Source organism: Hemitrygon akajei, chromosome 4 (assembly GCF_048418815.1).
Source record: "Hemitrygon akajei chromosome 4, sHemAka1.3, whole genome shotgun sequence".
Classification (NCBI taxonomy): Eukaryota; Metazoa; Chordata; class Chondrichthyes; order Myliobatiformes; family Dasyatidae; genus Hemitrygon; species Hemitrygon akajei.
Genome location: NC_133127.1, coordinates 80,614,036 through 80,626,637, shown reverse-complemented (window position 1 = coordinate 80,626,637; position 12,602 = coordinate 80,614,036). Strand labels below are relative to the sequence as shown.

At 44.1% G+C, this 12,602-nt stretch overlaps 1 protein-coding gene across 5 annotated transcripts in view; it reads right to left on the bottom strand.

Annotated features, from left to right (window-relative positions):
* The window catches only part of ttc29 (tetratricopeptide repeat domain 29), a 366,818-nt gene that overhangs the window by 128,477 nt on the left and 225,739 nt on the right, over positions 1 to 12,602 (bottom strand). For 4 of the 5 annotated variants that reach the window (XM_073042934.1, XM_073042932.1, XM_073042933.1 and 1 more), the window contains exon 10: positions 4,619 to 4,850. The exons of the other annotated variant lie outside the window; for it this stretch is intronic. In XM_073042934.1, coding sequence (XP_072899035.1) covers positions 4,619 to 4,850 — 232 coding nt within the window. The remainder of the gene's footprint in view (positions 1 to 4,618; positions 4,851 to 12,602) is intronic. 5 annotated transcript variants of the gene reach the window in all.

The window sequence follows — 12,602 nt, the reverse complement described above, 5'->3', positions numbered from 1 at the left end:
CAGTATTACATCATTGCTTATATATTCAAGTCCTCGCCTAACATTGCATTTTCCTTCCTTACTACCAACTCAATCTGCAAGTTAACTATTAGGGAATCCTGCACTTGGATTCCAAAGTCCCTTTGCATCTTTGATTGCTGAATTTGTTCCCTGTTTATAAAATAATTTACACCTTTATTCCTTATACAACATACATGACCATACACTTTACTATGCTGTATTTCATCTGCCACTTCTTTGCTCTAATCTCTCCAAGTCTTTCTGGATGCTGTCCTCACATTTGTCAAGGTCCCTCTCACTGGTACATACTGAAGTAAAGAATTCATTAAGGATCTTCCTTGGCTCCTCTGACTCCAGGCACATTTACTGTTTTATCTCTGATCAGTTCTACCCTCACTTTAATTATCCTCCTCTTCTTTATTTACGTGTAGAATAACTTGGGGTTATCCTTAATCCTACTCATATCTTCTAGCTTTTTAAACACCTTCCTGACTATCTTATAACTTTCACTAGTCCTCTCCTATACTTGTTTCCTAAACCTTAAGTATACTTACTTCTTTCTCTTGACTGGATGTTCCACATCTACTGTCAACCATGGTTCCTTCACCCTACCATCCTTTCCCTGCTCCAATGGGACAAATTTATCTAGAATCCCATGGAAATGCTCATAAACAACTTCCACATTTCCTTTGAGCATTTCCTTGAGTACACCTGTTAGTAATTTATGCTACCAAGTTCCTACCTAATAGCATCATAATCGGCCTTCCCTCCAATTTAATATTTGTCCATACTGCCTGCTCTATCCCTGTCAAAGGCCATGGTAAAGGTCAGGGAGTTGTCACTCTCTCCAAAATGCTCACTCACCTACTTTTGTTCAAGGTCAAAATAGCTTTTATTGAATGTGAATATAGCCAAATCAGTGTCAATTCTATACTCTCCCTGATGTGTATGTGATGAGTATCTATGTGATCTCATTAATGTGATGGTGTCAAATGCATGGAATGTTCTATGCCACTTTTTGAAAATAAAGCATGCTATTTGCACCAGATAATGAGAAACCAGAAATTGAACGGGAATAGCCACATAAATATTCACCACAGGTAGCGTAGCGGTTAGTATATGCTATTACATCTACTGGCATTCTGGAATTTGGAGTACAATTCCAACACCGGAGGAGCTAAGGAGTTTGTACATTCTCCCCATGAACAGTGTGTATTTCCTCTGAGTGCTCTGGTTTCCTCCCAAAGATGTACTGGTTAGAAGGTTAATCGGAGATTGTAAATTGTCCTGTAATTAGCTAGTGTTAAACAGGTGGTTGCTGGGTCAAAAGGGCCTCCTCTGCACTGTATCTCTAAATAAATACATAGACAGATATATACATAGATATTAATAAATAAATGTCAATCTTGGTCAACCTTTAGTAAATGAGCGAAGTCTTTCCACCAACCAGGACATACAATCAGGAGCAGGATCGAGTACTATGCAGTACTAACAACACTATACTCATGAACCTAGACACCATCAGGACAGAACAACCTGTGGCTACAGTACTTGCCATAAACAATATGGATAATAATGCTTTGATAGCACCTTACAAATTCACAACTATAGCCATTCAGAATAACAAGGGCACCTAGCACTTGTGAACATGTCCACCTGAAATTCTTCAGGTTGCATATCAATCTGTTTTCAAAATATAATACTTTGCAATCGTGTGTCTACATACTAGAACATCTTACAACAGGCTCCATGAACTTCTCAAGGGTAATAAGGGATAATTACTTAATGCCAAGATTACTTCCAGTGCCCAAATCCTACAAAATGAGCTTGTTTTAATTCCACTTTCTGTTTGTTCTGTATGATTTTGGATATATCTGGTGAAGCAACGTATGTTAATGACATGATTAGAGAAAATAGGTTTGTTATGACTTTGCTCTGGTCGTTCTTAACATTCATTTGCTGCACCGCCCTGAACATTTACTAACCCACATAATTCAACAGTATGTGGGGAGATGTTTTGGGTGAAGGTGAGAGAGAATGAATACATCAGAGTTTCCCCACCTACCAGAGTTATAACTCCATTGTATGTGTACTTTATCCCTGACAGGTTGCGAATTCATTGACAGTCTTAGCCACCAGTACGTTACTGTATTTCAACGCTGTGTTTCAAATGAGTTGTTAAGGTGTTGTTCCTGGGTCTATTACTCTTCTCTTTCTTCCTCCACACTCCATTTCTTCTTGATCCTCCTTCTCATATATGGCAGCTGCAAATAGCAGTATTTGACAGCTCAATCTGCTGGCTGGATTTGGATGTGGCTTAGGCAGCTGTCAAAGTTACTGTGGGCTGTGCCTTGTTCTGCCTCCCAGTGCTTTTTGGATGATTGGAGGATTACTACAAGATACTCAAATACTGCTGGTCATTGTGTTTGTTAAGAGACTCCAGTATAAGTATTATTTCAGAAACCATCCAGGGCTTTATTTATATGTTCTGTAATCTTACTAACGAAGAAGCCTAAAGGAAAGGTGCATCTTGTTAAGGATTTTGAATGGGGCCGCCAATTTTCCACTTAAATATGTGTCTTCAATACAGTACTGTTGGCAACCTCAGTTCCTGTGGCAATTTAGAGCAGGCTGCACGATTAATAGGTCTAATTCACAAACCCTTTTGTTGAGATGGATGGGTTTTGAATCCTATTTTTGAGAATGAGTATGTTTGTATCCTGAAGTCTGGGAAACTCAACTGCAAAGTGGATTCATGATTATATGCAGTTGTTCCAAGTACTTTGGGAGAAAGTAGACTGGTTGCCCCTCGACATTTTCTGTAAAACCTGAATTTTAGCAGAATGACTTTTGAGGCCAACTTTCTGGCTTGCTCAATTTGTCACTAATACATTGTTCCTAGCATCACTCATCCCATTTCCCCAACCAGTTCCATGAAATCGCTCTTGTTAAACACCTAGCATTGTGTTTCAGTGGATGTTCCAAAGTCTGACACAGGATCAACTCTTCCAAATTATGCAGAAATTGTAACTAACAAATAATGTTTCAACTAAATATTTACTGTAAATATTAAAAATGGCAGTATGCAAATCTTAAAACAAAATCCTTTAAAAACCTTACATCAATAAGACAAATAATAAATTTGTAATTATTATACTTAACCACAAATCATAAATTAGATATGATAATACATAAATTTGCACATTTAAAATATTACATTAATGGATTAATCCCTTGCTTCCACATTATCACCAGAACTATTAATGCTATAAGGCAGCAATATACAGTAGAATTCAAATTACATTAAATTGCTCTAAAAACAAATCAAGCTTCCTTTGTGGCCAGTAGCACAATGAAGCATGAAATTTGTAATATACTCTAACTTTAGATATATTATTTAATATATTAAACAATATATTTCAAAATCTATTTCCAATTTTGTAAAATACATTTCATTATACTCAAGCATACAAACAATTAGAAGGGTCCTGACGAAGGGTCTCGGCCCGAAACGTCGACAGCACTTCTCCCTATAGATGCTGCCTGGCCTGCTGTGTTCCACCAGCATTTTGTGTGTGTTGTTGTTTGAAACAATTAGAATATTATCCTCAAGTTAATATAGAATAAAGTTGACAATTATTTTTTGTTTGTTTCATTGAATATTTCATTTCAGTTTGTTTACCAAACCAGCATCAATACACTGACTGAAACAGATCACAATGGGCTGGTCTTCTGCTGGCTGTTCTGCTCTTTAAAGAACTGCCATCTTGCCACAGTGTGTGTTAGTTTTATTCTGATTAATGTGGCTATGCATTGCCATGCAGAGGTCAGGAATGAGTTTAAGGTCACATGCTGATGCATCTGATCTATTGCTCCTCTGCTTGTTCTAGCATTTCAGTCTAGCCCGGGAAAACATATGTCTCAGGTCTGGAGATCTAACGCACCTCTGTGCTTTCTGCGCCTCTGCAGGGATGGCTAGTGAATGTAACGTGACCCCATTCATTTCAAACTTGATTGAAAAGATAACTGGAGAAATGTGTTTTCTTGTCTTATCTTTCAAAATTTAAATGTATTTAATTTTCTAGTGCACAAAGGTATTTTATGTAAACAGTTTTTTTAGTAATCTTAATGCTGTCAGTTATTTAAATACTTTAAAATATCAGAAGCACTTTAAAGACAGTTGATCTGCTATCTGAAGCTAGTAACCACCCACAGATAGCTCCCCTTGTGACATGGTCACAGCAGTGCAACTGTGGGAATAATGTATGCAGCGTGCACGGATGGTGAACCAGATCAATCACAATTGAGATTATTAGCAGAGACTAACCATAATTTTATTCAGCTTTTTACTGTGATGGCATCAGGACATTTTTTTAGCAAACTGGCTCCATCTGCTAATATCAATTAACACATTAATCATGTATTAGTTACACTGGATAGCTGCATCACACTTACAAACATCCAGCCATGTTTCAAAATAAAAAAGAATGTAAACTCAAAATTAAATTAAGTAAGGAAATAGAACAATAATTGATGTAAAAATAATTAATGTGACTACATCATGGTCTATCCATTAACAATTCAGAGTCATCATTATGCTCTGTGCTCAACAACTTACCTTCCATACTGGAGTCAGAGAACATGTCTACTCTGCTATCCTTCCATGTCACCAAACGCTCAAGATCCAGGTGTCCAGCAGCTTCAACACAATGACAATATGTGGTCATCATTGTATGAGCCTTATAGATGCTGAAGTGAACCTGCATTATCTCTACTAAACGTAGATCACCCAAGGTCATTGCAATCTCGTATCCTCGCCAAATGTAATCGCAGGCTACATTGTATTGACCCTGTTATGAAATGTTACAGAAGAAGTTGTTCAGTGAAGCAAATAAGATTTTGCATTGGGAAATGCCACTTATTTAACTGTCTTTGCATGAAAGAAAAATAACAGAACTTTAGTAGTTTCTTCTTAATACACAGACCAAGGTTATGATTTAAAAAAAAACCTTGTCTCATGCTTGAGTAACAAAATCAGATCAGTACTCTTCCTGTGTGGGAATTCATCTCTAGTTAAAATACATGAAAGAGAAAAAATATTACTGCAGTTTGAAATTCTAAGTTTGTACATGAAGGGCATATATTAAGTCAACAGTGAAGCGTGAGCAAGTACAACATCTTGCCATTGAACCTAATATGAGAAGTATTATGATCTTTTGACCTTTCTCTCCACTTAGTCTTGCAATGAACACCAAGAATTAAAAACATTTCTGCTGTTTTAAGTCATAATGTTTTCACGTGGTCACGGATAGAAACCTTAATTTAACTACTAAACTTAAAGTATTGAAAAAGGTGTTTAAAATACTAATATGATGCTTTGATATTTCTTGCAATCTACTTTAAATACTAACTTGATCTCTATCCAGTCTATGATCTTATAAGTAATGCATAATTCTGCAGTGATCACATCACAATTGCCTCCCACAATCTATAACCAAGGTACATTCACACTTCAAATATAGCATTCCTTTTATTTGAATTATGCATTTTTGCATATACTTTCACAGAGTTTTAAAAAATCATCTTTGAGAAAGAAATACTACAGCTGCAACATGAGCTTGAAAGCAGAGGATAAAAGGAGCACAGCCAATCATGACACATATACATTTTTATTTGGTATTATACATGTAGAATTACGCAAGAGTATCTCAAAGAATGCTCAAAGGAGATGAAAAGGGCTTTTGACAAGGTCATTGTCAATGCCAGTGCTATTGTCAAAAAATTGTAACTCAAATGCCATTCTAGTTATGATTGCAAATTAGGTCCTACTTCTTAAGAAAAGCCTTTAAGTGAAAGGTAGTTTTACAGCCCTGAACACTGACATTGTTACAGGGTGAAATACTCACCTGACATCTGTTATGGCTGACAATCAACCTGTCTACTAGACAAAAACAAAATCATAATAATTTTAGTTTCCTCAAAACTATTTTGATTACAATTTGTAAACTCTTTCTCCCTTTCACCTTACAATGATCCTCGGCTTTCTTTACTAATGTTGGAATTCTATTAGGAAATAACAGGTAGGATAGAGCTGTGGATGTTGATTAATTAGATTTCCTTTTTATGCCTCTAGCTGGCAATTAACACTGCCAGTATTAATTCAGTGATATGCTAGAGCAATGTTATGGAGTAATTCTGCAATTGGGAACTTCCATTGGAAAGTGGCACTTGCAGGGAGCTCTTCTCAAAAAACTCCAGGTATCTACTTGTTATTTACCACCTATTTATTTTATGAGAAATTTATGGCTCACATGCCAATGATTTTCCCAGGAGTAATCCCTAAAAACCTTGCTTCAAAATGACACAAAGTTTATAAAGAAGTCTTTCATTTATTTACTCTTAACTTTACTATTGCTAATCCAAACAAGGACTTCAACCATACATGTAAATATTCCATCTACCCTTCAGTGATTCTAGCAAGTTACTAAAGATGTTGCAAGACAATGTATTTGCCACAGTTCTACCTCTAACTTTGATATTTTGCACTTAATAAGAAAGCAAAAGAGAACTCAATGGCAATATCAAATGAACATGGGTTTAATAACAAAGTGAAACGATTGCCACAATTCGTTAGTGATAATTGTAAACAATGGAAATGGATAGAAGGCTAGTCAGTATCTAAAAAATGAATGGAACAGATAAAGAGCACAGATATGGTACCAATGTTGAAAGAGTATTCTTATTTAATGGTCGATCGATATTCTTTTTTAAAAGCTGGAAAAAGATGAACAAAGCTGGATAATGTTCAAAGATAATTTTAGAATGTATTAGAAAGATGTGATCACAGTATTCTGTATTTCATCCTTTCCCTTTTCAGCAAGCACACAATACTCATACTCACCGTCATTCTTTCAGCTGCTAAGAAGATGCAGAAACCCTTTTTGATACCCTAACACTTAGATATACATAGCAATGTTGCTGATGTGCCCTGATTGCCCATGGCATTAAAGCAGAGGGTCATAGGGAACTTGATACTTGGTGGTGTTGTTCATGTCATGGTTGAGGTAGATTGTTGCCTCTGTTGGAGACAAAGCTCAAAGCCAAAACTGAAGTACTTATTTATGATGTTGTAGCGATGTACTACATACAGAGCTAGAGACGACACGCAGTCAGTAAGTCGTTTCTAGTTTATTCAAACTTAGTGGCGCTGGCATTTAATCCCTAGCGCCCATCCTCTCCGGGCGGAAATGACGTCAGAGGTGCATTACCAAAGTCTCCCCCTGCGCGCTGGTTATTTGTGAGCCGGTTCGCCTGCGCAGAAATTGGGTCGCCACATAACACCCCCCCCCCCCCCCCAGAACCGGTGATACACCCCCCAATGTCCACAGTCTGGATCAGCCTCTGTTTGGGAGGTCTGCCTTTGCGCCACGGTGCCTGAATCTTGACTGGCTGCGCCAAGTCCACATGGGCTGGTTTGAGTCGGTCCACCATGAAAACCTGCTCTCTCCCCCCAATGTCCAGAACGTACGTGGACCCGTTGTTGTTGATCACCTTGAACGGCCTCTCGTACGGCCGCTGTAGCGGTGCCCAGTGTCTGCCCCTTCATACAAACACAAACTTACAGTTCTGCAGGTCTTTGGGTACATGGGTCGGGGTCCGTCCGTGCTGTGAAGTCGGTACGGGGGCCAGGTTGCCGAGTCTTTCGTGTAGCCTGTCCAGGACTGCTGCGGGTTCTTCCTCTTGCCCCCTTGGGGCTGGTATAAATTCTCCTGGGATGGCCAGGAATGTGCCGTACACCAACTCGGCCGACGAGGCGTGCAGATCCTCTTTGGGCACTGTGCAAATTCCAAGCAGGACCCAGGGAAGCTCGTCCACCCAATTAGGTCGTCTCAGGCGGGCCATGAGAGCCGACTTCAAGTGATGGTTGAAGTGTTCCACTAGTCCGTTCGACTGTGGGTGGTGGGCAGTAGTGTGGTGTAGCTGCGTTCCCAACAGGCTGGCCACAGCCGACCACAGGCTGGAGGTGAACTGGGCGCCTGTCGGAGGTAATGTGGGCCGGTACCCCGAAACGTGCTACCCAGGTTGCAATCAGTGCTCAGGCGCAGGAATCGGCAGACGTGTCGGTGAGCAGGACCGCCTCTGGCCACCTCGTGAACCGGTCTACCATAGTTAGGAGGTACTGCGCTTCTCAGGACACTGGTAGGGGGCCCACGATATCCACATGAATGTGGTCGAACCTCCGGCGGGTGGGTTCGAACTGCTGCGGCGGGGCTTTAGTGTGCCGCTGCACCTTGGCTGTTTGGCACTGCGCGCACGTTCTGGCCCATTCACTGACCTGCTTGCGAAGTCTGTGCCACGCAAACTTGCTGGAGACCAGCCGGACAGTTGTCCTGATAGATGGGTGCACCAAACCGTGTATGGAGTCGAAAACTCGCCGCCTCCAGGCTGCCAGGACGATGGGGCGAGGTTGGCCAGTAGCCACGTCGCACAGGAGGGTCCTTTCACCTGGGCCTACGAGAAAGTCCTGCAGCTGCAAACCCGAGACTGCGGTCCTGTAGCTGGGCATCTCGTCGTCTGCCTGCTGCGCCTCCGCCAGTGCTGCATAGTCCACCCCCAGGGACAGGGCCTGGACAGCCGGTCTGCAGAATGCGTCCGCCACGACGTTGTCCTTTCCCGAGACATGCTGGATGTCCGTCGTGTACTCGGAGATGTAGAACAGATGTCGCTGCTGGCGAGCCGACCAGGGATTGGACACCTTCGTGAATGTGAAGGTCAACGGTTTGTGGTCCGTGAACGTGGTGAACGGCCTGCCTTCTAAGAAGTACCTGAAATGCCGGATTGCCAGATACAGTGCCAACAGCTCCCGGTCGAAAGCACTGTACTTGAGTTTAGGTGGTCGTAGGTGCTTGCTGAAGAACGCCAGGGGTTGCCAGCGCCCCTCGATGGGTTGCTCCAGCACCCCACTGACTGCTGTGTCGGATGCGTCCACCGTGAGTGCGGTCAGAATGTCCGTTCTGGGGTGCACCAGCATCGCGGCATCTGCCAAGGCTTCCTTGGCTTTAACAAAAGTGGCCGCGGCCTCCTCACCCCAAGTCATGTCCTTGCCTTTACCCGACAAGAGGGTGTACAAAGGGCGCATGATACGGGCTGCTGAGGGGAGGAAACGGCGGTAGAAGTTCACCATACCAACGAACTCTTGTAGGCCTTTGACCGTGTTGGGCCGGGCAAAGTGGCGGATCGCGTCTACATTGGCGGGCAGAGGTGTTGCCCCGTCTTTGGTAATCCTGCGGCCCAGGAAGTTGATGGTATCAAGACCGAACTGGCATTTGGCCGGGTTGATCGTGAGGCCGAAATCACTCAGGCGGCAGTAGAGCTGGCGGAGTTGGGACAGATGCTCCTGGCAACTACTGCTGGCTATAAGGATGTTGTCCAAATAGATGAACGCAAAGTCCAGGTCACGTCCCACCGCATCCATTAGCCGCTGGAACGTCTGTGCGGCGTTCTTCAGGCTGAAAGGCATTCGGAGGAACACGAACAGGCCGAACAGGGTGATGAGTGCTGTTTTGGGGATGTCTTCAGGGTGTACCGGGATTTGATGGTATCTCCAGACGAGGTCTACTTTGGAAAAGATTCTTGCCCCGTGCAGGTTTGCTCCAAAGTCCTGTATGTGCGGCACGGGGTAGCGGTCTGGAGTGGTAGCCTCGTTCAGTCTGCGGTAGTCGCCGCATGGTCTCCAACCCCCGGCTGCTTTGGGCACCATGTGCAGGGGGGAGGCCCATGGGCTGTCGGACCTCCGTATGATCCCCAATTCCTCCATCCTCTTGAACTCCTCCTTCGCCAGGCGGAGCTTTTCCAGGGGGAGCCTTCATGCGCGGGTGTGGAGGGGTGGTCCCTTGGTCGGAATGTGGTGCTGAACCCCGTGTCTGGGCATGGCTGCCGTGAACTGGTGTGTCCTGGTGTGGGGCCAGCAACTTGGCTTCACCCAGGGAGAATGTCTGGAAAGTCTCGGCATGTACCAGTCTTTTCCCTTGCAAGTCAACCAGCAGGCTCCCAGAGTGGTTGGGCCACAGCAGCCAGTGTGAAGTCCCACGTGAACCGGCTGGTGCCGAACTGCAGCTGCACTGTGCAGGTGCCATAGGTCCGTATCGTGCTGCCGTTTGCGGCCCTCAGGGTGGGTCCTGGCTTCCTGTTGTGGGTGTTGTACCCCGTCGGGGGCAAGAAGCTGATTTCCGCTCCGGTGTCAACCAAGAAGCAGCGTCCCGACTGTTTGTCCCAGACGTACAAGAGGCTGTCCTGGTGGCCAGCTGCCATAGTCATTAGCGGCAGCTGGCCCTGGCCCTTGCAGGGCGGAAGACAATGGTGGGCTTTTGGGCCCCACCACTGGTGGTAGAAACACCACTGTTCACTGGCCTCCTCACTCCTGCCTCTGTGCTGTGTGCACCCCACTGCCGGGCCTGGTCTGATCTGCTGTTGGGCGCGTGGCCTGGTAATCTGACCGAAGGACGCCACGCTCTCCCTCTTGGCTTTCCACAGCACGTCTGCCCGGGCCAACACCTTCCGGGGGTCGCTGAAATCTGCGTCGGTCAGCAGCAGATGTATGTCCTCGGGCAGTTGCTCTAGGAACGCTTGCTCGAATATGAGGCAGGGCTTGTGTCCGTCAGCCAGGGCCAGCATCTCGTTCATCAATGCTGACGGCAGTCTGCCTCCCGAACCGTTTAGGTGAAGCAGGCGGGCACCCCGCTCACGCCAAGAGAAGCCAAAGGTCCCAATGAGCAGCGCTTTGAATGCTTCATATTTGCCTTCTTCCGGGGATGACTGTATGAAATCTGCAACCTGGGCGGCCGTCTCCTGGTCGAGGGCGCTCACTATGTGGTAGTAACACGTGGAATCAGAAGATATCTGCCGAATCTGGAACTGGGCTTCTGCTTGGCTAAACCTCATGCGTAGTCGCAGCGTCCAGAAAGTCGGCAGTTTAAGCGAAACTGTGTGAACAGATGAAGAGTTGGTCATCTTTGGTCCAAATCCCGTTTGGACCGTCAGGGTCACCAATGTAGCGATGTACTACATACAGAGCTAGAGACTAGTCTCTAGTAAGTCGTTTCGAGACTAGTTTATTCAAACTTTGTGGCGCTGGCATTTAATCCCTAGCGCCTGCCCTCTCCGGGCGGAAATGACGTCAGAGGTGCATTACCAAAGTCTCCCTCCGCGCGCTGGCTATTTGTGAGCTGGTTCGCCTGCGCAGAAAGTGGGTCGCCACAATGTGAAAATTTTTTAAAAAACTGTTGCTGGAAATGTAAGACAAAAAGAGGAAGTGCTGGATGCACCTTAGAAAATGTTCAGGGAGGCAGCAACCTACGATCATTACATTAACATTGATGGATATGTGAGATCTGTGACTGCCTACATAGAGAAGTGCTTTGAGGACATCCACGTAAGGGCAAATCAGAAAGCATGGCTAACAGCAGAGGTATGGGCATGATGCTACCTTCAAATCAGAGGAATAAGACAGCTCTCAGTCAGCAAGAGCTGTATCTTCCCATCCCATCAGGAAGGCAAAACAGCATTATTCACAGAGAATATACAGTAATTTCTGTGACACAGGAAGCATAACACATTAAGACATAGGAGCAAAATTAGGCCTCTTGGCCCTGTGAGCTTGTTCTGCCATTCCATCATGACTGACTAATTATCCCTCTCAACCCCTTTCTCCTGCCTTCGCCTTGTAACCTTTGATACTATCAGCTTCAGCTTTAAATATGCTCAATGATTTGGTCTCTACAGCCATCAGAGGCAATGAATTTCACAGATTCACCAGCCTCTGGCTAAAGAAATACCTTCCCATCTTTGTTCTAAATGGTTCCCGAACTTTTTTATGCCATGGACCCCTACGATTAACAGAGGTATCTGCGACCCTAGGTTGGGAACCCCTACTTTAACCTGAGGCTGTGCCCTCTGGTCCTAGACTAACCCACTACAAAAAACATCCTTCCATATCCACTCAGTTTAGGCTTTTCAATATTCAATCAGCTTCAAAGAGATTCCCCCCCCCCCCCCCCCCCACCCCATTCTTCTAAACTTCAGTGAATACAGGCCTGGAGCCATCAAACACTCATGAGTTAACCCTTTCACTCCTGGAATCATTCTCGTGAACTTCCTCTGGACCCTCTCTAATGTCAGCGCACTGTTTCTTAGATAGAAAGCCCAAAAATGCTCACAATACTCCAAGTGTGGTCGGACCAATGCCACATAAAGCCTCAGCATTATATCTTTGCTTTTATATTCCAGTCCTCTCGAAATGAATACAAACATTGCATTTGCCTTCTTTACTACCAACTCAATCTACAAGTTAACCTTTAGGAAATCCTGCACAAGGACTCCCAAGTCCATTTGCACCTATGATTTTCTGATTTTTTTCCCCAGTTTGAAAATACTCTATGTTCTAATTCCTTCTATCAAAGTGCAAGAGGATACGTTTCCCTACACTATATTCCATTTGCCACTTCTTTCCCCATTCACCCAATCTGTCCAAGTTCTTTTGCAAACAACCTGCTTCCTCAACAGTATCTGCTTCTCTGTGTATCCTTGTATCATCTGCAAATTTG